This window comes from Brassica rapa, chromosome A10 (genome assembly GCF_000309985.2).
Source record: "Brassica rapa cultivar Chiifu-401-42 chromosome A10, CAAS_Brap_v3.01, whole genome shotgun sequence".
Lineage (NCBI taxonomy): Eukaryota > Viridiplantae > Streptophyta > Magnoliopsida > Brassicales > Brassicaceae > Brassica > Brassica rapa.
The window spans coordinates 6026687-6050811 of NC_024804.2; the positions used below are offsets into that span (position 1 = coordinate 6026687).

A 24125-nucleotide genomic window follows, 5' to 3' on the forward strand; every position below is an offset into this window, starting at 1 on the left:
GAAATAATTAAGATCTATTTATAGATATTGTCTTATTTGGGAAAAGATAAATTGATTTAGTAAATTGACCAAATTTGAAGCAGATGGACGTTGTTAAATTAGACTGCGTTTGCTATATATATATCCATCCCTAAACTGATATAGCATATTAAACAAAAGCTAACATCAAAATCTGATTCCCATCACTTAGAGGTCGAGAGAAATAAAATAACTCCGGCGACAGAAATGGCTTCTTCCTCAGGTTATTTCTTCGTCCTTAGTATTATGGCAATCTTGTCACAATTTCTCTCTGCCCCAACATCAGCCTTGACTAACAGAGAATATATTGATGCCAACTGCCAGCGAGTCAAAAACAAAACCTTTTGTGTCGACACATTAACCACCTATCCTCCCACGGTTTCTGCCACCGGCCTGGTACAAACATCTAAACACAGATCAATTTGTTCGAATAGATTGATAAATTTTTGCTTCCTTGGATTCATGCCAACATTGATTTAAAATCGTCACTACAACTACTTCAAAACTGTAAATTTAATTACATGTAGTTACCATTGGCGGAAGCCGTAATCAACCTAGCAATAGCCCATGCTGAGAAGACAGCTGGTTTTGCGGCCGACACAGCCAAGAACGAGGCAGCACTGAAGACGCAGTTCAACCAGTGCCATGACGCCTATGTAGCAATTGTTGCGTCTCTAAAAAGCGCATCATTGGAGCTTAAGGAAACACCAGACACTGCAAACTACGACGTCATGGTCTCTGGTGATGACACTAGTCGCGTGAAGGATTTGATTGGGAAAAACTTGGATAAATCTTCCAAGACGCTCATGGATATGACATTGCAGATGGACAAACTTCTTGACCTCGCTGCTGGTGCCACCGATGCTGTTGATGACGACGACGAGAACATACTTCGTCGTACTTAATGATGTTTGAACTAAGTCGGGGTTTTCGGTTTGTGGTTTGCTTTTGGTAAAAAAGTTGAATAGATTCAAAAGACATATAAACAACATTATGTCGCTGATAATTGAATCTTAGGAAAATTCTATAATATATGTGGAAATTGTTGGGGTCAAAAATCTGTTCTAACGATTTCTACGGCTAAGATCACCTGAAAATCATACCATTTACAAAAAATGGAGAGAATAATTTCGTATAGCCATGAGGACATACGATATAACAAACTTCATATATTTCTTCCCTGAAAATAAATAAGTTAATTTCTGTTCAAACAAGAATTATCAAAAGAACATTTTTTGGAAGGATTACGAAACAAAACAGTTTTAGGAAACAAACTTCCGTAAAACTAATTACGGAATTGAAAAAAAAAACTTTCATATAAAAAACAAAAACAGTTTTAGGAAACAAATTTTCGTAAAACTTTTTTTTTTTTGACATCGGAAATAAAACTTATACAAAACTAGTTAGCAGCCTCTTGGCCAGCGTCTAGAGCTAGCCAACTTGGTGCAAAGCAGTTGACAAACGGTGAACCGAAGACGCGTGATCTTCCCCCTTTGGTTAGAGAGTCTGCACGGATGTTCGCAGATCTTGGAATGTATGCTATGGAGAACTCAATAAACTCAGCCGATAAAGCTTTGATCTCGTCTAATTCAGATGCCATTGAAGGCCAATCTTCGTCATCCCTTATCAGCTTGATTAGTTGTTCACAATCAGACTCAAAACGTACCGCTCTGATTCCATGCCTCAGCACTTCCTGCATCGCCCACAGTAGCCCTTCGGCTTCGGCGTGGAGTGGGGATACGGTGACACGTAGTCCCTGTGTTCCAAATAGAATCGGTATGTCGTCCTCCAGCAGTACGAAGCCCATCCCGACTGTCTCTTTCGTTTATCCAAGATGCATCAGTTTGACATCTCCATCTAGCTGCGGGAAGCTCTTGTATACTAGTACTGTGTCGTGCTCTTCGTTGTTCGTCCCTCTCACCCTCCGTGTCTTCGGGTATTCTCTGCGCTAGTGTCCAGCTCTCTGCTTCTTTAACCGCGAGTTGCAGTGAGTCCAACGGCGTGATATCCTTGTCTTTGAAGATCTTCTCGTTACGCGCTTTCCAGATATACCAAGCGATCCATGGGAATGCGGCCAGTACCTTTGACCTCACTAAATTTTCTTTAGCACGAAATAACAAGAAGTCCATGTTTGAGTATAGAGAGTTACTCGGGAACAGCCCCGGAGAAGACGGTATATCAGATAGAGCCCAACATTGTAGGGCCGGTGGGCACTCAAAGATTGTGTGATTGATAGATTCATTTTCATCACCGCATAGAACGCATATACTTTCATTAGCACAATGTCTCTCTTTAAGTTGCTTCGCCTTCGCTAGGTATCCTGTTGTAACTTGCCATAGAAAGTGTTTAAGTATTTCTTTCTTCAGTTCTGTTGTACTAGGTTCCGTTACAACGTTCGGGCTGGCCGCAGAGTGGAGCTCTTGGGCTATTTTGTAGCCTGATCGCACCGAGTATACTCCGGACTTCGTAAAATCCCAGGAGTAACTATCATGTCGACCTGTACGGCTCACCCGGAGTGATGTAATCCTGGGAATATCCTCCGCGGTGATGACTGCGTTTAGTATCTCTAGATTCAAAGACTGATTCTGAGCATCAATGAGATGATGAACGCGGAAGTCTTCATCTCGGACGTTGTCAATGCTAAGTGGTGCTCTCGCTGGTTGCGTTGGGAGCCAGGGCTCCTCCCATACTTTCGTTGTATGTCCATTCCCTATCTTCTTTTGAGGCTAATAAGCTTCGCCATCCATAGGATGGGTTGTTTGCCTTCTGCACATTCATCGGGTTTGTGTGTCTGTAATATCTACCTTTTAGAACTCGAGCTAAGAGAGAGTGAGGATACTGAAGTAATCTCCACAACTTTTTTGCTAGTAAGGCAAGGTTGAACGCGTGAAAGTCACGGAAACCAAGTCCGCCCTCGTCAATAGGTACACATATTTTATCCCAAACTTTCATAAAACTACTTTAGAAAATTTTCACGTAAAACCTTTCGTAAAGCAAATCAAAACAGTTTTCCAAAATAAACTTATGTTAAACTAACTTCGATTTTTTACAGAATACATTTCGTAAAATGAATTAAAACAATTTTACAAAATAATTTTACATAAAACTATCTAGGGAAGGGCATTTTACCCGATATCCAAACCCGTTCATCATCCACACCTCAATCCAAGCATGTTTAATTAATAGGAATCTAGATCAGCTCATATGTCAATTGATGCTTTTGAAAAAGCTGGTCCATCTTCTTACTAAAATGATATTTGTGGTAATGCATTGTCAACTCATAATTATGACTCGAGGAGTACTGAAAAATGAGATGATCAGGAGGTCTCATCTTGATGCTCTCATTAAACTCTCAAGGAAAATTCTGGTAACACTCTTGGTAACTCCTTTGCTGCATTAAAAATGTACAAACTCTTAATTGTTGATTATGGTCCATTTCATCACATGATAAGTGACACTAGACTAATTAATAATGTGAACATGTTGTAGGACATGTTATCAATGCAAATGGTGATACCAATTAAAAGAGTATGAAACCTGAAGCAGTTTACTACAGAACCTAGAGCGTTTTACATGCTTGGTTTCCCTTATAATATCTTGGTAGCAAAAAAGGTTGCTACTGATTTGAATTGCAATGTCATCTTTACTCATAATGTAAAGTTTCAAGATATTGAGAGCAGTAAGTTGATTGGAAAGGGAGTTGCAAAAGAAGGTTTGTACTTGCTTGAAGACACCAAATCTCTTTCTGAACTTACTTGTGGTTTTAACTCTACTTTTGTTCTTAATAATTGTACTTTGGGGGCATGCAAGAATCGGTCATTCTCATGTTAGAGATTTGAACTTGATTTTTCATGATGTTTATTAAAAATGATAAATATCTCTGCTTGCTATCTCATCAATCGGATTCCCACCAAGATACCTGATGGAGACTGCAAGGTCTATGATGTTTCATACAAATGTTCCAAAGAGATTCTGGAATAATGTTGTAATCTCTGCTTGCTATCTTATCAATAGGATTCCCACCAGGATTCTCAATGACATCTCCCTTTTTAAGGTACTAAACAAGATCAAACCATCTCTAGATCACTTACGTGTGTTTGGGTGTCTTTGCTATATTTTTATACCAGGAGAACATAGAAACAAGTTTGAAGCAAAATTTCAAAATCAAAGTTCATTGGATACTCAACAACTCGAAAATGATATAGGTATTATGATCCTATTACTAGAAAAAATTTTGCTGTCAGGAGAGGTAAAGTTTATGGAATCAAAAATGTATTATGAGAAGAATAATTAGGATGACTTTGAGGATCTCTCTCAAATACCCTCCGATAAGGCCACAAATCTTCAGATCATATTGGTTAATTTTGGGATTACTCTAACCCGAGATCAAGAACCAATAAGGGAATCATCTACTACTACTATCTCAAGAAGTTGAAGAAGCTAAAAGATCATCCCACCTTGATCATGAGGGGGAAATATACCTAAAACGACACACATACAAGAACAAGCAGACTCAGAAAATCATAATCAAGATGTGATCCAAGAAGAATCTGAAGAGGAATCTACTCAAGATAGGTTGAGCAAGACGAAGTTCACGGAGAATCTGCTCAAATTAATGAGGTTGAGTAGGAAGAGGTTAATGAACTTGGAACTCAACCTCTAAGGAGGATCACAAGAATAAGAAGGGATCCTTCAAGCTGGATAAACACAATATTCTATTTAAATGCTTAGGCTATGGCTCATCCAACTCAAGATGTTTGCCATATACTTAGCTTCAGCACCAGTTCCCAAACTTCACACAATTTGAAATAATCTCTCTCTTGCAACCAATATTGAATGAGACTTATGAAAAGTAGATGTAAAGATTGGCTTTCTTCAAGGTGAATTAGAAAATGATGTCTACATTTATTCTCCTCCTCGCATTTGGTTAAATGAGGGAATATTTGTAGGTTGAAGAAGGCTATTTACAGTCTCCAACAATCTTCTAGAGCATGGTACAACAATCTGAGTAGAACTCTCAATGGAAGAGGTTTTAGGAAGTCTGAACTCAAGAAAACTCTCTTTACTCTCACTTCAGCATCAGATATTATTGTTCTTCGTGTTTATGTTGAAGATATTATCATAATAAGAAGGGACAAAGCTGGTATCAATCTATTAAGGACTTTACTAAATCTGTTTTTGATATAAGGATTTGGATGAACTAAAGTACATCATTGGAATTGAGATTTGTAGATCTAAAGGTTCAAAAGAAGTGAACATCAACTGGTGGCTATAACCATTAGGACTTGATTCATGGAAGCATATCCAAAAATCTTAGTCAATAAAAAAAAAAAACCCTTCAAAGAAAGGAGATATTGACTGAGAGAAGTGAGAAGAGAGGGAGGAAAGAATTAGAAAATATTGTATGTGTGTTCATAAACATGTTGGGGTAAGATTCCATATGAATTTTGATCGATGTTCCCAAGATAAAGCCTTCAGTTTTATATTTTAAAATTGAGGTTAGTAAAGGGATATATCAAATGGTATCTGATGAGTTGTGCTATGGAAAGGTTGCTAGGCTGGGGCTGAATACATGGAAATTCCTCATATGTGGTTGCAACATTGTAGAGGTGATGGTGGTGTTATAAAGAGCTGGTGGGTCTTTGTGTTTTCAAACCTCTTCCAAAGATTTGTTCTATGTTCTGTTTGAGGACAATCAAAAAGATAAGTTTGAGAGAGTTGATATATCATGGAATTTACCTATATTATGCCAGGTATAAGTCCTTTTTATAGTATTTATTATGCATTTGAGTCTATTTTAGGGCATTTTTAGATTTATGTATGTTTTGGACAACTTTGGAGATTTGGAGCTTTTTAAGATGCAGAACCGCCTAGTAGCGTCAGAATTTTAGCAACTGATAGAAACCTTATCATTTTCATCTCGAGCTTATATTTTAATACAAAATAGAGCTTTGACTTTAGCTTTCCAATGCCACAGGTTTGAAGTCAATCAGAATCCTAGATCAAAAGTTATGCTCGTTTTACTGAAGATTGATTCGTCTGACGCGCAAGCAGAAGCTGTCGAGGATTCAAGTTTATGAACAACGTCGTGAAACGCCACGTGGGCGTGGAACGAAGCCCCTCCTCACAAAGTACCCAATGATTTTTAATGAAGTTTCAAAAATTGCAGTTTGGTTCCAAAGCTTCCCTTATATACAAAAGAACCCACAATGTGTTTTAACCTATATTGCATGTTTCTAAGTCATTGACGGCTAAGCTTTAGTTTAGATTTGAGAGAAGAGAAGAATTCCTTCAGAGTTTCATGGAACTCCTTTGGTTTTATATATTATTTCTATTCAGTTTATGATTTCTGTTTCTAGTTTCATTTCTAAGTAGATCTTTTGTTAGATTTATGGATTTCAAGAGCTTAATGTCAAAATGATAATCATTGATTGCTAGGGTTCTTTATAGATTTATACACCAGGATTGTTTATCATACTAGCGTCTAGAGTAGTTGGAATAGAACGAGAGTGAGACTGATAACCTGAATCTAGAATCATAGGATAATCAAAATAGAACGAGAGTTGGTCTAGGATTTTAGCTGAACAATAACACATCTAGTTTAATGCTTGTTTGATTCATCGGATATGCAATGGGAGTTGGTATTAGATAAGAGTTGGAATTATGATAGTTTATCGCAGCGAGAGTTGGATAACTTACTATTGAATTCGAGTTCTAGAATTAAACCTAATCAAACCCTTGGCATCTATTGATTTATGTTTTGAATCTCTTGTTTGATATCTCTAGATGTAGCGTTTTCTCCCATACATCTCTCTTTTACTCATTGTTTTTATTGTTTTCTATTATTTTGCCTAACTTAATTTGAATACTAAAGTCTACTGTTTGAAACATTAGGTCTATGTGGATTCGGTCCTCATGTACTACTACGAACTTCTAACTTGAGAGAGTAGCTTGAAGGTTTTTTTTTTTTTTTTGTCAACAACATTACAGACTCATATTGACCCTGTAAACCACGCTGGGAGATGTTGATCCATGTGAACGACGAAAGACGTTTGTGTCCTAACACTGCGTGCTAGGTTATCCGCCTTTGTATTTTGCGTTCTTGGTACATGAATAATCTCTGATCGTATGAAACTCTCTTTCAGACTCTTGATATCTTCCAAATAACTTGCAAAAGCTGGCAATTCTTCTAGTTCCGAAACCATCTTCACCAATTGAGAACAATCCGTTGCAAACGTAACCTGAAATTGTCGTAAGTTTCTCATACATTCCATAGCCCATAGTAGCGCCTCCATCTCTGCATGTAATGGTGTTAAAGTGGCCCGTACATTCCTTGCTCCCATCAGTCCCTCAAATCCTTCTAACGTACTGAGCCAACCCTGACCCGAGAAAATATCACCCTCTTTCCATGATCCATCTATAAAACACCATCGTCCGGAAATTGACGGAAGAGTCGTAACCTTTATCTGAGTTCCCATTTTCTGTTCATTCAAAACTTGTGCCTCTGCCCAGAGTGTAGATTCCGTTTCTGCCAGTTTTAGAGTATCTTTAGGATCCATATCCAAATTACTAAAAACCTTATTGTTTCTTCCTTTCCAAATATACCATAGTATCCAAGCAAACTGATGATCCTCCATCTGTGGAACAACCCTCCAAAAAAGATGATCCATATTCATAAAAAGAGAACTCGTTGGGAAAATGACTGGATTTGTTGGTATCTTTGAAAGAGCCCAAACCTGAAGTGCTGGAGGACATTCGAAAAACACATGGTTAATCGACTCCTCCTCCGCTCCACATCTTGCACAATAAATCTCACCTTGCATCCCTCGCGCCTTCAGATTCTTCTTAACTGCTACACACCCTGATACCAATTGCCAAAGAAAATGTTTTATTTTTGGTGGACACCGGATTTTCCAACAAAATGCATTCAGAGCATCAACTGTTGGTCCCATCAATAATGGTGGTCATTCCCTATCCGGGTAGATCCGCTCTACTTGGTATCCTGATTTAACCGTAAATCTTCCATTGTTTGTGAAATGCCATCCTTCTCTATCGACCATCTGATTTCTGCTCAGTGGTATACTTTCTATAATTTTCACATCCTGTGGGTCTACCAAATCCCGTAGGGCCTGCGAATTCCATCTTCGCGAAATGGGATCAATAAGTGATTCCACTGTAAAGTCTGGATACAAATTTATACAAATTTAATTTAAGCATATCAGAGAGTATGTTTATCAAATTTTTCAAAGATATTATACATGTAGAACCATTTGTCGATCCAAGTATTATGAGGAGAGCTATGTTATGGAACATTGTAATTTAAATTGTTTATCAATATTACATATGTTACGTATAATTTATCATCATTCTTTTTTTACATCAGACGACCACTCTATTTCTCACACAAGAGGTGGTCTGCACAGTCACGACTGGAATAGAACAACCAACATACCAAAGTTCCCTATGAAAAAGATATTGCAGTTCTATCTAGCGAATCCGAAATTGCATTATGTCTTCGAGGAAGTATGATAACTTAAATGCATGAAATCATCTTTGAATAGTTTTTATTTTTTTCAGCTCTGTTGAGAAATTTGGCCATGCATAACTCTTAAATCATATGGGGATCAAGTTCTTGCAGTCTGTTTCAAAATTTTAGCAAGTTGAATGACGAATACTCTCCCTCTCCCAAATCATTGTTTCTAATTCTGAATGCAAAGCTGACTTCGGTCTACTTAGGTTCCTTGTCCCCTTTAATCGAATTTGTCCAAAGATATATTTTCAAACCCTTCCACCACAAGAAAACACAAGTTTTACGAGGGCAGTTTTCCTCGTGACTTCGTCGTAAAAGCAGTGTTACGAGGAATTAGCGAGGAAACCCGTTTCGTCGTTATACGTTTGTCGTAACGCATATATCCTCGCTAATTCGTCGTAACATAGTGAGGAAATAATTTCGTCGTAAAAGCAAAGAGAAATATTTCGTCGTAAAGACCACGTAAAGCTTCCACGTAAGGACGTCGCTAAATTTCCTCGTAAATACCACGAAAGACGTTCCTCGTAAAACCCACGTAAATAACTCGAAAGTAAATACTCGTAAAGTAAACGTAAATACCTTGATAGCTTTCCTCGTAAAGACCACGTGAACTTTCCACGTCATTTCCTTGTAAACAATTCCTCGTAAAAACCTCGTTAAGCTTCCACGTAAAGAAGTCGCAAAATTAGCTACGAATTTACTTCGTTTCGTTATTTTACATAAATATAAAAAATTATAATTAAAAAAATAATTTAAATAATTTAAATTATTAATAAAATTAAAATTCTAAAAAAATCAAAACCAAAATATTTTATATATAAATAAGTTTTGAATTCATAATACAAGAACCGAAATTAAAAAGAACTAAGGGTCGTGAATCGCCCGATAGAATTCATCACTCCTCGCCGTTACATCCGCCTCGGCATGTGTGTCGGATGTTGACTCGCCTGGAATAGGATTTCGTTGTCGCATGGTCATCGGGGGAGGAGGAACCGATGGTCCTCTAGAAGAAGGAGACCCAAAGACTCTCTGAGTGTACTGAGTCTCGGGGACAGTTTCTTGTCCCGAAGAACCGGGAGCTGATGAAGACGACGGGTCTAAACGATTACCCGGCTCACCGAACATCTCTCTGTAATGGGCAGTAAGTCTACCTTTTCGAACCTGAGAAAAAAATTTAATTTTTTAAATTTTCGTCAACAGTATATTTTCCAACATTATCCACCTAATCAACACTAAATAACATAAGATCCGTAAACTTATCTAAATTCCCTATACTAACCACTTAATCTACCTAAACTAACCAAATTAGAGAGGAATTAGAGAGGCTTACCATTGCAACGAAACAGGGAGGAAGTGGAGAGGAAGTAGAGAGGAAAGAAAGAGTGAGCGCTCGGGGTGTATATATAAGATTACATTCCGTCGCAAATTCCTCGTAATTTTACGACGAATTACAGAGGCCCGTGTTTTTTTTTACGACGAAACAGCGAGAGATTACAAAGGCCCGCGATTTATTATACGAGGAAGTTACGAGGAATTACAAAAGCCCGTGTTTTTTAGATACGAGGACGTTACGACGATTTTGCTTACGTGGAATTACCGAGGAAAGCTTCCCTATAAATATACCCGTAACTCTCCTTCTCAACCCACACCCAAACTCCCAAATCACACCCTATCTCACATCATACTCTCAAATCCAATCCTATTCAAATTATAAAAATTTGAGAAAAAAGGAAGAGAAGATGATATTGGAATTTATGTTGGTGAGACTTAAGTAATATAATTGCTAGAAGTCTTGCCACATGTAAATCCAGTATATTTCTTCTTTTTCTTTTTTTTTTCTAGTTTTTACAGTACGAGGTGTTTACGACGATTTTGGTTACGTGGTATTTACGACGAATTTGTCCTACGTGGTATTTACGACGAATCTCTCCTACGTGGAATAAACGAGGAATTTGTCCTACGTGGTATTTACGACGAATTTGTCCTACGTGGTATTTACGACGAATCACTCCTACGTGGAATAAACGAGGAATTCGTCGTAAGTTCGACGTCAACATACGAGGAATTAACGAGTATTCCATTTAAATCCCTAAAATCCGAAACCCCAAACCCCAAACCCCATATTCCTTATCTTCTACTTCATATACTCCAAACCCTATCTTTATTTTCATTCCAAACCACAATTCCCTATCTTCTAATTCATATATTCCAAACCACAATTCTCACTTTTACTTATTCATAAAACAAACTCCCACATTTTCTTATTCACAAAACAAACTCCCACATTACCTTATTCATAAAACAAACTCTCACATTACCTTATTCATAAAACAAACTACACAAAATCGAGTATATTTCTTCTTTTTCTTTTTTTTTTCTAGTTTTTACAGTACGAGGTGCTTACGACGATTTTGGTTACGTGGTTTTTACGACGATTCCGTCCTACGTGGAATTAAAGTGGGCCGCGTTCATCATTTATTTTACGTGGTATTTACGACGAATCTCTCCTACGTGGTATTTACGACGAATTTGTCCTACGTGGTATTTACGACGAATCTCTCCTACGTGGAATAAACGAGGAATTCGTCGTAAGTTCGACGTCAACATACGAGGAATTAACGAGTATTCCGTTTAAATCCCTAAAATCCGAAACCCCAAACCCCAAACCCCATATTCCTTATCTTCTACTTCATATATTCCAAACCCTATCTTTATTTTCATTCCAAACCACAATTCCCTATCTTCTAATTCATATATTCCAAACCATAATTCTCACTTTTACTTATTCATAAAACAAACTCCCACATTTTCTTATTCACAAAACAAACTCCCACATTACCTTATTCATAAAACAAACTCTCACATTACCTTATTCATAAAACAAACTACACAAAATCGAGTATATTTCTTCTTTTTCTTTTTTTTTCTAGTTTTTACAGTACGAGGTGTTTACGACGATTTTGGTTACGTGGTTTTTACGACGATTCCGTCCTACGTGGAATTAAAGTGGGCCGCGTTCATCATTTATTTTACGTGGTATTTACGACGAATCTCTCCTACGTGGTATTTACGACGAATTTGTCCTTCGTGGTATTTACGACGAATCTCTCCTACGTGGAATAAACGAGGAATTCGTCGTAAGTTCGACGTCAACATACGAGGAATTAACGAGTATTCCGTTTAAATCCCTAAAATCCGAAACCCCAAACCCCAAACCCCATATTCCTTATCTTCTACTTCATATATTCCAAACCCTATCTTTATTTTCATTCCAAACCACAATTCCCTATCTTCTAATTCATATATTCCAAACCACAATTCTCACTTTTACTTATTCATAAAACAAACTCCCACATTTTCTTATTCACAAAACAAACTCCCACATTACCTTATTCATAAAACAAACTATCACATTACCTTATTCATAAAACAAACTACACAAAATCGAGTATATTTCTTCTTTTTCTTTTTTTTCTAGTTTTTACAGTACGAGGTGTTTACGACGATTTTGGTTACGTGGTTTTTACGACGATTCCGTCCTATGTGGAATTAAAGTGGGCCGCGTTCATCATTTATTTTACGTGGTATTTACGACGAATCTCTCCTACGTGGTATTTACGACGAATTTGTCCTACGTGGTATTTACGACGAATCTCTCCTACGTGGAATAAACGAGGAATTCGTCGTAAGTTCGACGTCAACATACGAGGAATTAACGAGTATTCCGTTTAAATCCCTAAAATCCGAAACCCCAAACCCCAAACCCCATATTCCTTATCTTCTACTTCATATATTCCAAACCCTATCTTTATTTTCATTCCAAACCACAATTCCTTATCTTCTAATTCATATATTCCAAACCACAATTCCCACTTTTACTTATTCATAAAACAAACTCCCACATTTTCTTATTCACAAAACAAACTCCCACATTACCTTATTCATAAAACAAACTCTCACATTACCTTATTCATAAAACAAACTACACAAAATCGAAAATACATCAATCGGATTCATCGACATTCTCGTCATCACTAGAAATGTCTTCATTTTCATTAAACTCGTCTTCAACAGCTTCGTCTGTGGCATCATCGGTAAGATCTTCGTACTCGTGATTATGCGGATCAATGAGAAGGATGTCATCAATTTCTTGTTCAGGTTCCTCGACTTCATTTATCTGTTCTTCTTGCAATGGTGGTTCTTCTCCACTGATGATTCGTCCTCGAGGTGTTACTTTGATCACTGCTAACCAATTTATACCCGAATCTCTCATCCGAGAGTATGGAAGGAAGCTAACTTGGTCTGCTTGTGAAGCTAAGATGAAAGGCTCGAATTTGTTGTACCGTCGTCCACCGTTGACATCAACTACACCGAATTTGTTAGACCGAACACCTCTGTTGACGACGGGATAGAACCATTCACATTTGAAGAGGACGCATTTCAGCTTCAGTATCCCTGGAAATTCGACTTCAATAATGTCCGTGTGTCACTTACAAAGTTGGTGGATTCAAAATTAATTAGGTGCAAAAAAAAAACGTGTGTCACTTACAAAGTTGGTGGATTCAAAATTTCCTCGCTAAATCCAAGTAAATAGTTTCCTCGTAAATAAGACGCGAAGTTTACGTCCACTTTACGAGGAACGTACGTGAAACATGATATCATCGTTATTTCCTCGTAAATGACACGTCACATTTCATCGACTTTACGACGAACGGTTTTTGTCGTTAGTTTACGAGGAAATAACGATGATACCGTTATTCACGTAAAATCCTCGTAAAGTTGACGTAAACTTACGAGGTTTTTTTTTCCTCGTTAATATTCCTCGTTAAGCTTGAGTTTCTTGTAGTGTTCTGCAGCCACTGAATTAAGTGGTTGATGTCCAGGATCCATCAACCAAATATGTGTTCTCCATGCATACGGCATGTAATGGCGCTGATGTTGTAGGAGCAATCAGATTTGCTGAAAACCAACTTTGATACTCTCCTTTTGCGTGTCTGTTCAGTTTTAAGAAATCTATGTCTATTTTTCGAACTAGTTTATCGTTTCGATTTTTTAAAGTTATCAAATTATCTATCAAACTAGGTTAAGATCTGCGCCTTGCGTGGGATGAACATTATATATATAAATTATTTTATGTATTATATGTTTTTACATATTATTAAATAAGAAATGTATATTGAATAATTAAAAAGTCTATAATTATTACATATATTATTAAATTGGTGCGAACATATAAATAAATTTTATTAATCCAAGCAATAATTTTTTTTATTTGATAGAATATATAACTATATTTAAATGATATTAACATATATAGTATATTTTAATATATTTGTTAAAAATTAAGTTATCAATATTTTTTCAAAGCTTTTATCAAAAAATTGTAGGAAATTGCCGCAACATTCATATTACTACTTTTCATGTTTACAATAATCACTTTTACCCTTACTTTTAATAAAGGGTATAAGACATTTATACCCCTAGGGTTAACTAATCTAGACTTAGGGTTTATAGTTGAGGGATGGTGTAGAGTTTTTGAAATATGAAATTTAAGATTTTAATAAATATATAAATAAATACTTAAAAATATAAAAACAATTTAAAAAATAGTTTCAAACATAATTTTTAATTTTAAAAAAAATTTGAAAAAAATATAAAACAAATTTGAAAAACAAAATTCAAAAAAAAATTATAAAATTGTTCGAATTTGAAAAAGTATAATTCAAAAACATATTTTTTTCTTTTATTTAAATAATGATTTATTATATATATAGAACAAGGGTATAAGAGTCTTTTGTAACTTAATGAAGAAGATATTTTTGAAAATGTCTCTTTAGTGTTGGCAAAGATGAAAAGTGGTACCATGAAAGTGGTGAACATGAAATTTCTCCAAAAATTGTTAAAAATAAATTTTGAAATTAAAATATTTATATATTTTATATGGTATATAGTTTAATTTAAAACGATATATATATTTTAATTTTAAAATATTTTAGACGTGTTACTTATATGATTTTGTAATCGTTTGTATCTTGTCATCACAAAAATATTAATCCATGGATCACAAAATTTGAATGTGAGACTTTTAACACTTTTAAGAACTGGTAGTCGTTTTTAAAAATTCAAAATATAACATATACAAAAAATTTTAAATTTTTTATTATATTGTTAATGTGACTTTTGAATTTATTTTAATAGTTTAAAATTAAACAAATAAGATAGAATATACACTCATTTTTTCAAATTTTTTATTATTTACAATCATTAATTATCATATATATTTTAGCCATATTAGACAATTGCGTAACTTTTATTTAAGAAAATAATAAAGAACTTTAATAATAAATTTATGGTTAGTTTAATAAAAATGTTATTATATAATTAGATTGACCAGTCTATTTTTTAATGATTCTAAGAATTATTATTAGACACGTGGGTATAAAAAAAGTTGTAATATTTCTCAATTTATATATATAGGATTTTGGATCCTCAATAATGTTCTTTCTCAAAAATGAGAATCCGTATTGGTATAAAACATTCGGTACATGGAAAAGTTATCATCATTTGTAAAGAGAAATATAAGACCATATGATTCTATTTTTTTTTTTTTTGGATGAAAGATATATCTAATAATTATGTATAAAAAAAACTAAAAGTTAATTTAATACTTGAGTAAGTTTCTTTCCCTGCCTATAAACCAGGGTACCACCAGACTAACCAGTAAACATACAGACGCCAGATGTTTCGATTTCGGTAGTCCACAACAGTTGAACAAACATGGATGGAAATTGTACCACGTGTAACTATCAGCACCAGAGATAATTAGCGTAACTGATCTAATCACCACCACCCAGACATAACCCAGAGGAGAAAGATTACAAAATACATACGTTTGCATTTGAAAGAAAAATTGGAAGAGAATACAAAATGGCAACGCGAGGAGCTGCTGCTGCGTTCGTAATATGGAAGCACCGAAACAACCCTTCTCTTCGATCGATATCATCGCACCATTTCTATCCCATTTTCAAACCTCAAATGATCCCAAAAGGTAACAAATTAGGGTTCGTCACCGAAAATCTGAAGAAGTTAAATTGGCATATATATGATTCTCTTTGTAGGGTGTAGATATCAAATTAGGGCAATACAAGGAGAAAGTGTTGATCGCGGTACACAATCGAAGAACAACGATGAGCCAAAACCAAAACCTGAGAATTGGAAAATCAAAATGCTTTACGATGGGGATTGCCCTCTCTGTATGCGTGAGGTCTACCTAAAAATAAGCATCTATCTCATATGTTCATAACTAAACTTGAAAATACTTCTCTCAATGCTGAATTGTTCTGTTTCCGTTTTCTTGTCAAAAAGGTTGATATGCTTAAGGAAAGGAATGAGGAATATGGAACGATAAAGTTCGTCGACATCAGTTCCAATGATTATTCCCCGCAAGAGAATCAAGGGCTTAATTACGAAACTGTAAATTGATTTATTTAACCTTCTCTAGTTTGTACCATCCTCTGTTTTTATTGTTCTGGTTCGGATTTGATCGAGATTTTTATCAGGTTATGGGGCAAATCCACGCGATTCAGTCCGATGGAAATGTGGTAACGGGTGTGGAGGTAAAGCTTAACATCATTGTTTAGACTAAACCCATTTCGTATAGCATATTAATGTTTTATTAATTGGCCGTTTGAACGTTTTCAGGCATTTAGGAAACTATATGAACTGGTTGGGCTTGGATGGGTTTACTCTATCACTAAATTTGAACCAGTAAAGCCTCTCTCTTGCAAGTTGGATTCTTGAAGAATCGTGCCCCTTTTATCGTGTCTTGTTCTGCGTTCATGGATAACATATGATTACTTGCAGATAGGGAAGGTAGCTGATGCAGTGTATGATATCTGGGCTAAGTATCGACTTCAGGTCACAGGTATACGTTATGACGTGAATCATGCTTAAACTTTATTCAAGTTTATTTTGTGCTTTAAAGTTCTATATCTTTGTTGAATAGGGCGGCCACCTATAGAAGCTATTCTTGAAGCGAGAAAGAAAAATAAGGTAGGGAGAAAGAGAACCTCACAAAGTAGAGAGCATTCGTTTTATCGCTTTTCTTTCTCAATCTTTTACTCAAAAAAAGAAACCGAGGAGATCATTTTTGTTGGCAGGTGGAGACATGTGGTAACAGTAAGGCGTGCAAGACGTGATTTTTCTTACAAATTACATATACCACAACCAGTTTGTAGTTACATATGCTCTGTTTTCCCGCATTATGTAAACTTGAGTGTTTCGATGTATTAGATAAAAAGTACGTTACGTATATATCGGACCAGATCTTCCTTTGGAAATAAGAATATTCGAAATCAAAATTGACATAATTCGGTTACTTATCCCCTTTTGAGTAAATATTTGAGCTTTTTAAAACTTTTACTACAATATGCATTCTATGAACTCTTACGCTTCAGTACGCAAAAATCTCTACAAACATTAAATTTTCGCGAAGGGCCGCATTTGTTCCAAATCGAAAAACGTTCGCAAACTTTTCAGAACTTAAAACATTTGTATAGTCTTCGAAATAACAGTGAGACGTCGCCAAAGTTAGAATCGAAACTATACGAACAACTGTCCAAACGATGACAATAAAATTTTAACGAATATTTAAATCCTACTCGTCGATTGGCCCCGACAAATACATCAGCCGTCTTAAACACACGCACCCTGATCATTCTGATCCTTAAACATCCGTCACAAGGATAAAAGCGCACTATATAAGAAATATCCGAAATTTTGGTCGAGCACTTCTAATTGGCTTAAAAATTGCCTTTGGAGAGATGCTCGATTCATACCATACAAGTCGTATAAGCCGAGAACCTATCGCGGACTTTAGATCGGTATGGATGAGGTTGAAATCACAATAGCAAAATCGATAGCCGGCTAGTCACCGCATAAACCTTAAAACCGAAAGTAAACCTAGGTCTTGTCCTAAACCCAGCACACTGGTTTATAACATCTCAAGACATGATATCTAAAGAGTGATACGAGATCTTAAAACATGTCTCTTCGTCCATATCTTAACCTTCACGAAACTTCGTAAAAATAAATAAGTGATTTTTACGGAATTTACATCTCGAGCGAACCAACAGATTGAACGTCTCACTAGAACTAAATATGAGACGATAACTCATACTTATTTCAGACATATTCAGAAAGAAGTAGTTCGATAAATTCTCATCATATATAAAACCGCAAAGTGGTAGGGATTCGAAGCCACCAACGGCCAGTCCCGATAAAAACAAAACGGCCAAAGAGGTCCGCACAAAGTCTCAAACATAAAGGCCACACTCGACCATATTTGAAAAAAAAAGATAACTTAGATTAGAATGAGGGTTTTCAAAACACTTAAGTACAGAGATCCTTGTACATGCACAAGGTCTCGAAAACATAAAGAAACATAAAGAGAAAGGCTCCACACGGTTTTGAAATAAAGAAATAACACTTAGACTAAAAACATAACATAAGATAGATGATGAAGTCGGTCCAAGTTGCTTAGGCCGAGATGCATCCAAGATACATCATCTAGGAGATGTGAAAGTGTACTTGTGGCCTTATTAAAAACCTTGATTAGAAAACCCAGTGGGACAAAAACCAACCAATGGAAAAACGAGTACACACAAGTCACTTGCCTAGATGATGATCAGCTTGATGGAGAAGTAGCTTGAATGGTGATAAGTGTGTCTTGGTTGATCAAGCTTCTACCAAGACATTCTTCTTGCTTCCATGCCTTCATAAGCAATCCTCCAATGGTCTCATTAAGTCTCTTGGTTCTGGGACGAGTCATAAGCCCAACTGGAATAGCTAAGGCATCCTCATCAGCTGGATTGTCTTTGATCTCCTTGTCTTCATCAGATAGATGTTCCATGATAACATCAATTCTCCTCCCAGTGGAATCTCCTAGTTCCATCACGGTCATAGGCTCTTTTTCCAAACTCTGGACGTCTGTCGATCGATGTTGGGTCTCCAATGTCGATCGACGGTCGAGTATGTTGTCGATACTTTGGTTTGAAATGATCATCTACTTCACCAAATGTGTTGTAGAATTCGTTTGCAACTCTCTGCTGGTGCTCTGGAATGTTGCGTTGTTGCATGAAGAAATTTTTTGCTCTTATCTCATGTACTGATGTTTCTACTGCATAACTCTCGTGATAACGATCATCTGCCCAACTTCCAATGGAGTAGTTTCCTTCCTCATCACAAATACCTCGATACTCGGTAGTTCGTTCCTCCTCATAATCCTCATCATATTCTTCTTTGTGCAGAGTAGCTCTGGTTGAAGGTCTTGCAGAGTGTTCTGCCAGGGTGGGATTGTAGTAGTCATTCTCCCAATTGTCTGGACTACTGTCGATCGATTCATCGATGTGATTGTCGATCGATTTCTGATTGGTGTTGTTGATCAATGTGGGGGGAGTGAGTTTTGATCGACGCGGAATACTCTGTCTCGTACTCAGCTCCACAGTGGCATGCCGCTATGAGTCCTGGATCATCAATTCTTTTTGGAGGACGTATGTGGCTTCATGACTGGAATAGGATCATAGTGGACATGTGGGTCTATGAGTGTCAGGCACAACTGGTTGGTTTGTGATAGACTATGGAATTTACCCACTTGTAGCCATGGTTTACAAGTGTTTTAATATATATTTAATACTATATAGAGTCTATTTAGAGTATTTACAGGTCCATGGACGATTTGGAAGATTGTGGTGATTTTGGTGTCTTTTGGAGCCTTTTGAGTGTAGAGCTGCACAGACGCGTCAGATATCTAGCTATGGATGGAGACCTTTCGACCATTAGATTGAGCTCATAATTTGACACAAGATAGAGCTTTGAGCTAGCTTTTCAATGTCACCTGTTTGAGGTCAATCAGCATCCTGTAGCAGAAGTTATGCCCGTGTTATGAAAGAGTTGTCAGTCTGTCTCACGAGCGGAAGCTGTCGAGGAGATGAAAGACTGTCGATCGTTGTAACAGCATTGGTGTTGGTCGACAGTGATGCCAGAATATGGGATGAGCATATTTTATAACTGACTGCAGCTCAGAAGCAACCACAAATTACCAAAATACCCTGGGACGACCAGAAATCCTATTTATGTTATTTATAAACCATTGTTGACGGCTAAGCTATCTAAGCTTTATTTTAATTCATTGTTCTTAGTTAGGAAGAAAGGATGAACTCCTTCAGAATCCTCCTGGAACTCCATTGGCTTTTGTTTTAATATCTATTGCTTTTTATATCTATTCTTTCTATGATTTTCTGTGACAACTTCATGTCTGAATAGATCCACATGTTAGGTTTAGGGTTCAAATAGGATGAGGAATTAGCCCCAAATATAGATTGCTAAGTTGTTAGGATGTCCATCAATTGAATTGCACTTATTGCTTGTGTTCTAGAGTCGCAAACTAGAACCATGATGTTAGGATGAATAGGCACACGCGAGAGCATGGTTTATCTCCTGAATTATTCATATTGTGCTAGGATCCCTAGAGAAAGACGAGAGTTGATCTAGGAACCTAGTGAAAATAGTTCAAACATGCTCGGTAAAGCTTGCTGGAAGGATTGTCGATCGGTAACTCGGTATTTGTATCGATCGACGGTCTGATAGGTGTATCGATCGACATTCTAATCGAATCGTCGATCGACACTTTCTACAGATCAACATGCGACAGTTGAGATCTTAGATCGAGTGATAGATAATCTAGACATGCGAGAGCTAGTAGATTATTGTTATTGTTTGAGTTCTTGTGCATCCAACAAACATCTTATGCATCTATATCATTATAATCCTGATTTCCTGAATAGAAACCCTAGATCTAGCAAAATCTCTTTTCATCAAACCCCATCAATCTACTGAACAACTACGTTGTTCATCCTTTTTTTTTATTTACTGCTTTCCTATTTATTTGCCTAGCCTAATCATAAACTGTTTAGATCTATTGTGTGCCCTAGCTTTCTGTGGATTTGATCCCTAAAATTACAATTGAACATCTTATTTGAGAGAGCAAAATCACTTATTAGGGTAATTTGAGTGATATCAGTTTGCATGTTGCACACTGCTCCTACTGTTGACAAGAAGGCTCTTCCAAGCAACATAGAAGAATTCCAGTTCAGCTTGATGTCCAAGACATGAAAATCTACTGGAACTAGGGCATTACCAGTCTGCACTTCTAGGTCTCTGATAATTCCTCCTGAGCTCTGCTGATAACAATCCACAAAAGTGAAAGATTCCTTGGAAGGCTCCACCTTCAAACCTAGATGGTGTGCCATAACCCTAGGTGGGATGCTGACTGATACTCCTGTGTCACAGAATTCATGTGGGGAACTCAATACCCTTTACCGTACATGGTATTGCAAACTTCCCAGGATCACTCTTCTTCTTCAGTGTAATCATATTCTTCATCTTTTCTCTGGTCTCATAGAACATTCTCCTAGTGTCCTCTTCAGCCTCCTTGGTCTCTTTGAAGAACATCCACAATCTATGGGTAAAGTAGGCATCCTCGAATGGTATCTCCAGTGGAATTTTAAAGACTCTCTTTAGAAAAGTTTTCATCTCCTTCTCATTAGCTCCCCTCTTCAGATCCTTAGCAACCTTTTCTTTTCTTTTCCTCAAGGTTTTCCCCATAGGAGCCTTATCAACTTCCATAGGCTCTGCTTCATCTTCTGAATGTGTACTGGTGGTCTTTGGTGGGTTAGCTGAAGGTTTGGGTTATGTCCTGAGTGCATTGATTCGGGCGATGTATGTCTTTGGTAACTGCATTCGGTATGTGAGAGGTGCACGTCGATCGATGGGCGCTGGAGGTTGTCGATCACTGGCGGTCTCATGTTGTCGATCGATGGCGGGATCAGTTTGCCGATCGATGTTGACATAAACAGGGCTGGTCGGATGTGGGTGTCTTGCTACAAACTCCTCGTGAGTCATGATCTTAACTGCATTGTATGACGCGGTCAACTCTGTAGGTGTCGTCGATCGATGCTCTGGAGAAGCTGTCGATCGGTTCTGGTTGAAATCCGTCAATCGATGTTCAAAGTCTGGCATTGATCAACACCAATGTGATCCGCCGAAGCTCATCGAATTCTCTACTTCGAAATCTCCTTTTTGCAGCTTCTCATGCTTCACCACTTGCAAGAAATCATCATCTATGATGGCATTAACAGCTTCTCCTGTCTGAACTACCTACATCTTCAGCTTCTTTACATGAGTGCTAAAAGTTTCAAACTTTGTATTCAAGTTGTTGTAGACAGAATCAATCTTCCCATTGAAGTCCACCGTCATGCTCTGATGTCCTTCAAGAACGCTATCAAGCATTGCTTCAATCTTGCTCTCCTGAGTATGTGGTGGTGGCTTCTGGTAAGATGAGTTCCATAACTCCTGTTGTTGCTGATGTAGTTGTTGCTGTACGGTTTTTGGTACTGCGAACTCTGGTTGAAGTTACTCCTCTGTTCATTGCCATAGAAGTTTATGTTGCCACTCTGGTTTCCAGAACCCTGTAATCCAGTTCCACTGATGAAGTTCACATCCTCCTCCAGTCTATCCTCTGTGTCTACAGCATCTTCATCCTCTATTAATCAAAGCATGCTTCCTGAGAAGCTTGTGAATACTCTCCAGCTTTGCTTTCACATCATCCATCTGGTCATTCCCAAGGATGGATACAGATCTTTTTCTCTCAAAATCAGTGTCCTTGGTGCTATTGTCCCATCGCAGGAAGCATCAAGAGCCTTTGATATTGCACCACGATGCTTCTGAAAAAAGTACAGAGCAGTTGTACTTCATTGAATCCATGGTGTGAGCAGTCTCTCTGGTAAGACTTGAATCTGATCCAGGAGCTTCTAAATGATTTTGTAAGCTCATGCGCGAATGTAGCAATATTGCTCCTCAAGTCTTCAGCACGCGCCTTGTTGGGTAAAAATACTCAGGTACTACTTTCCTCTAGACCCCAGGCAGGACCCAGACCTCCGGGTCCCCGTTTTAGGAACGCTCAGGATCCCTAGTATCGGGTACCCCGGTATCAGTTCCAGGAACCGCCTCCAGCTCCAAGAAAAAGAAAATTGCTGATAAGGAGAACCTTTCATATTTCTGAATATATAATTGGAACCCAGACCCTAGAATAAGGGATTGACACTTTTAGGCTTAGAGATTATACTTAGACGGCTAGGGTTAGGGTTCATACCAAAAATACTTGTAATCCTTGCTTGTCTACTCAATAAAGATCTCTTCAAGTCTCTTTTTCTTTGATCTCTCATAAACCCTTACGAAATACCTATAAATACGAAACCCAGTTTATCCATTGTTCCGTAGTACTCTAAAAGATCCTACACAAAAATCTCCTAACAGTTTGGCGCTAGAAGGAGGGGACTAATCTAAACTACGTGACGATGGCGGTGGATGAGCAAGACAACCCGTCAGAATCTACTCCAAGAGAAGCCGAGCTACAAAGGCAACTCGATGGATTACAAAGCCAGGTAACCTACTTGCACAAGGAGCGGGAAGCTACCGAGAACCCTGAGCTTTCCTCCGAAGTCCAAAGCATGAAGGAAAATCTAGATGAACATTCGAAGCAGCTGGAGCAAAGTGCTGAGAAGCTTACTCAGCTCGAATCAGAAAACCTTGTTTTCCGAGACAAGAATAAAGCCCTCAACACGACAAGCAACAAGAAGCGCCGCTTCCGCACACATGTCCGATCCATGCAGAGCCTGGAGACACCCCAACACCGCAGGAGGTACTGCTCGACAGCCTTCAGGTGAAACCGAGGCATCAAGAGAAAAAGCTGGAGATACGCGAGTCCATGAAACAATATCCAGCGACTCCGAGCCAGACTCCGAAAAGGAAACATCCGAAGGAGCCGCGGCATTGCAGTCCTCATTGACCACCTATCTAGAGCAGATGTTCTCCAAGTAGCTTAACGCCATGCAATCTATGGTAGAAAGGCTCCTCAGGGTGGCACCTCCTATTCGGAAAAGTAATCCCGGTTCTTTCACCGATACTCCTTTCACCGAAAATATTGCACTGATCGAGATGCCGAGAAAGTTCTTCCCCAACATAAAGATGTATGACGGCACCGGTGACCCAGACGTTCACGTCGCTCAGTACAAACAAAGGGTTCTAGCTGTTGCACTCCCAAGGGAGTTCCGCGAGGCCACCATGTGCAAGGGATTCGGCTCAACCCTGATCGGAACCGCGTTGCAATGGTACATTAATCTACCCATCGGATCCATATCTTCATTCGCAACCCTCAGCGATGGGTTCGTGGAGCTGTTCACAAGTAGCCGGAACCTGGAGAAAACCTCGGACAGCCTCTATGAAATCCTCCAGCATCGGGTCGAACCCCTTCGCGATTACATAGTTCGCTTCAATCAGGAAAAGGTATCAATTCTTGAATGCAACGTCACCACAACAATCTCAGCCTTCAAAAGAGGCATGCTCCGAGACGGGGATCTCTACGATGAACTGACCAAGTATCAGTAAAAACTATGGAAGATGTATTATCCCGAGCCTGGGCCCAAGTAAAATGGGAGGAAGACGCCGAAAGCCGTGCTAG

General features: G+C 37.8%; 2 protein-coding genes across 2 annotated transcripts; both read left to right on the forward strand.

The window, feature by feature from the left end:
* The first annotated feature begins 135 nt into the window (after nt 1-135).
* LOC103843877 lies at nt 136-1102 on the forward strand. The gene is made up of 2 exons (XM_009120653.3): nt 136-414; nt 546-1102. Exons 1-2 carry the CDS (start codon nt 226-228, stop codon nt 921-923), a joined length of 567 nt encoding a protein of 188 aa, XP_009118901.1. The 5' UTR covers nt 136-225; the 3' UTR covers nt 924-1102.
* A 14303-nt stretch (nt 1103-15405) lies between these two features.
* Nucleotides 15406-16929, forward strand: LOC103843876 (uncharacterized protein At5g50100, chloroplastic). Its single transcript, XM_009120652.3, has 8 exons — nt 15406-15596; nt 15667-15812; nt 15914-16021; nt 16108-16164; nt 16250-16315; nt 16412-16472; nt 16554-16600; nt 16708-16929. Exons 1-8 carry the CDS (start codon nt 15476-15478, stop codon nt 16744-16746), a joined length of 645 nt encoding a protein of 214 aa, XP_009118900.1. The 5' UTR covers nt 15406-15475; the 3' UTR covers nt 16747-16929.
* Nucleotides 16930-24125: the final 7196 nt, after the last annotated feature.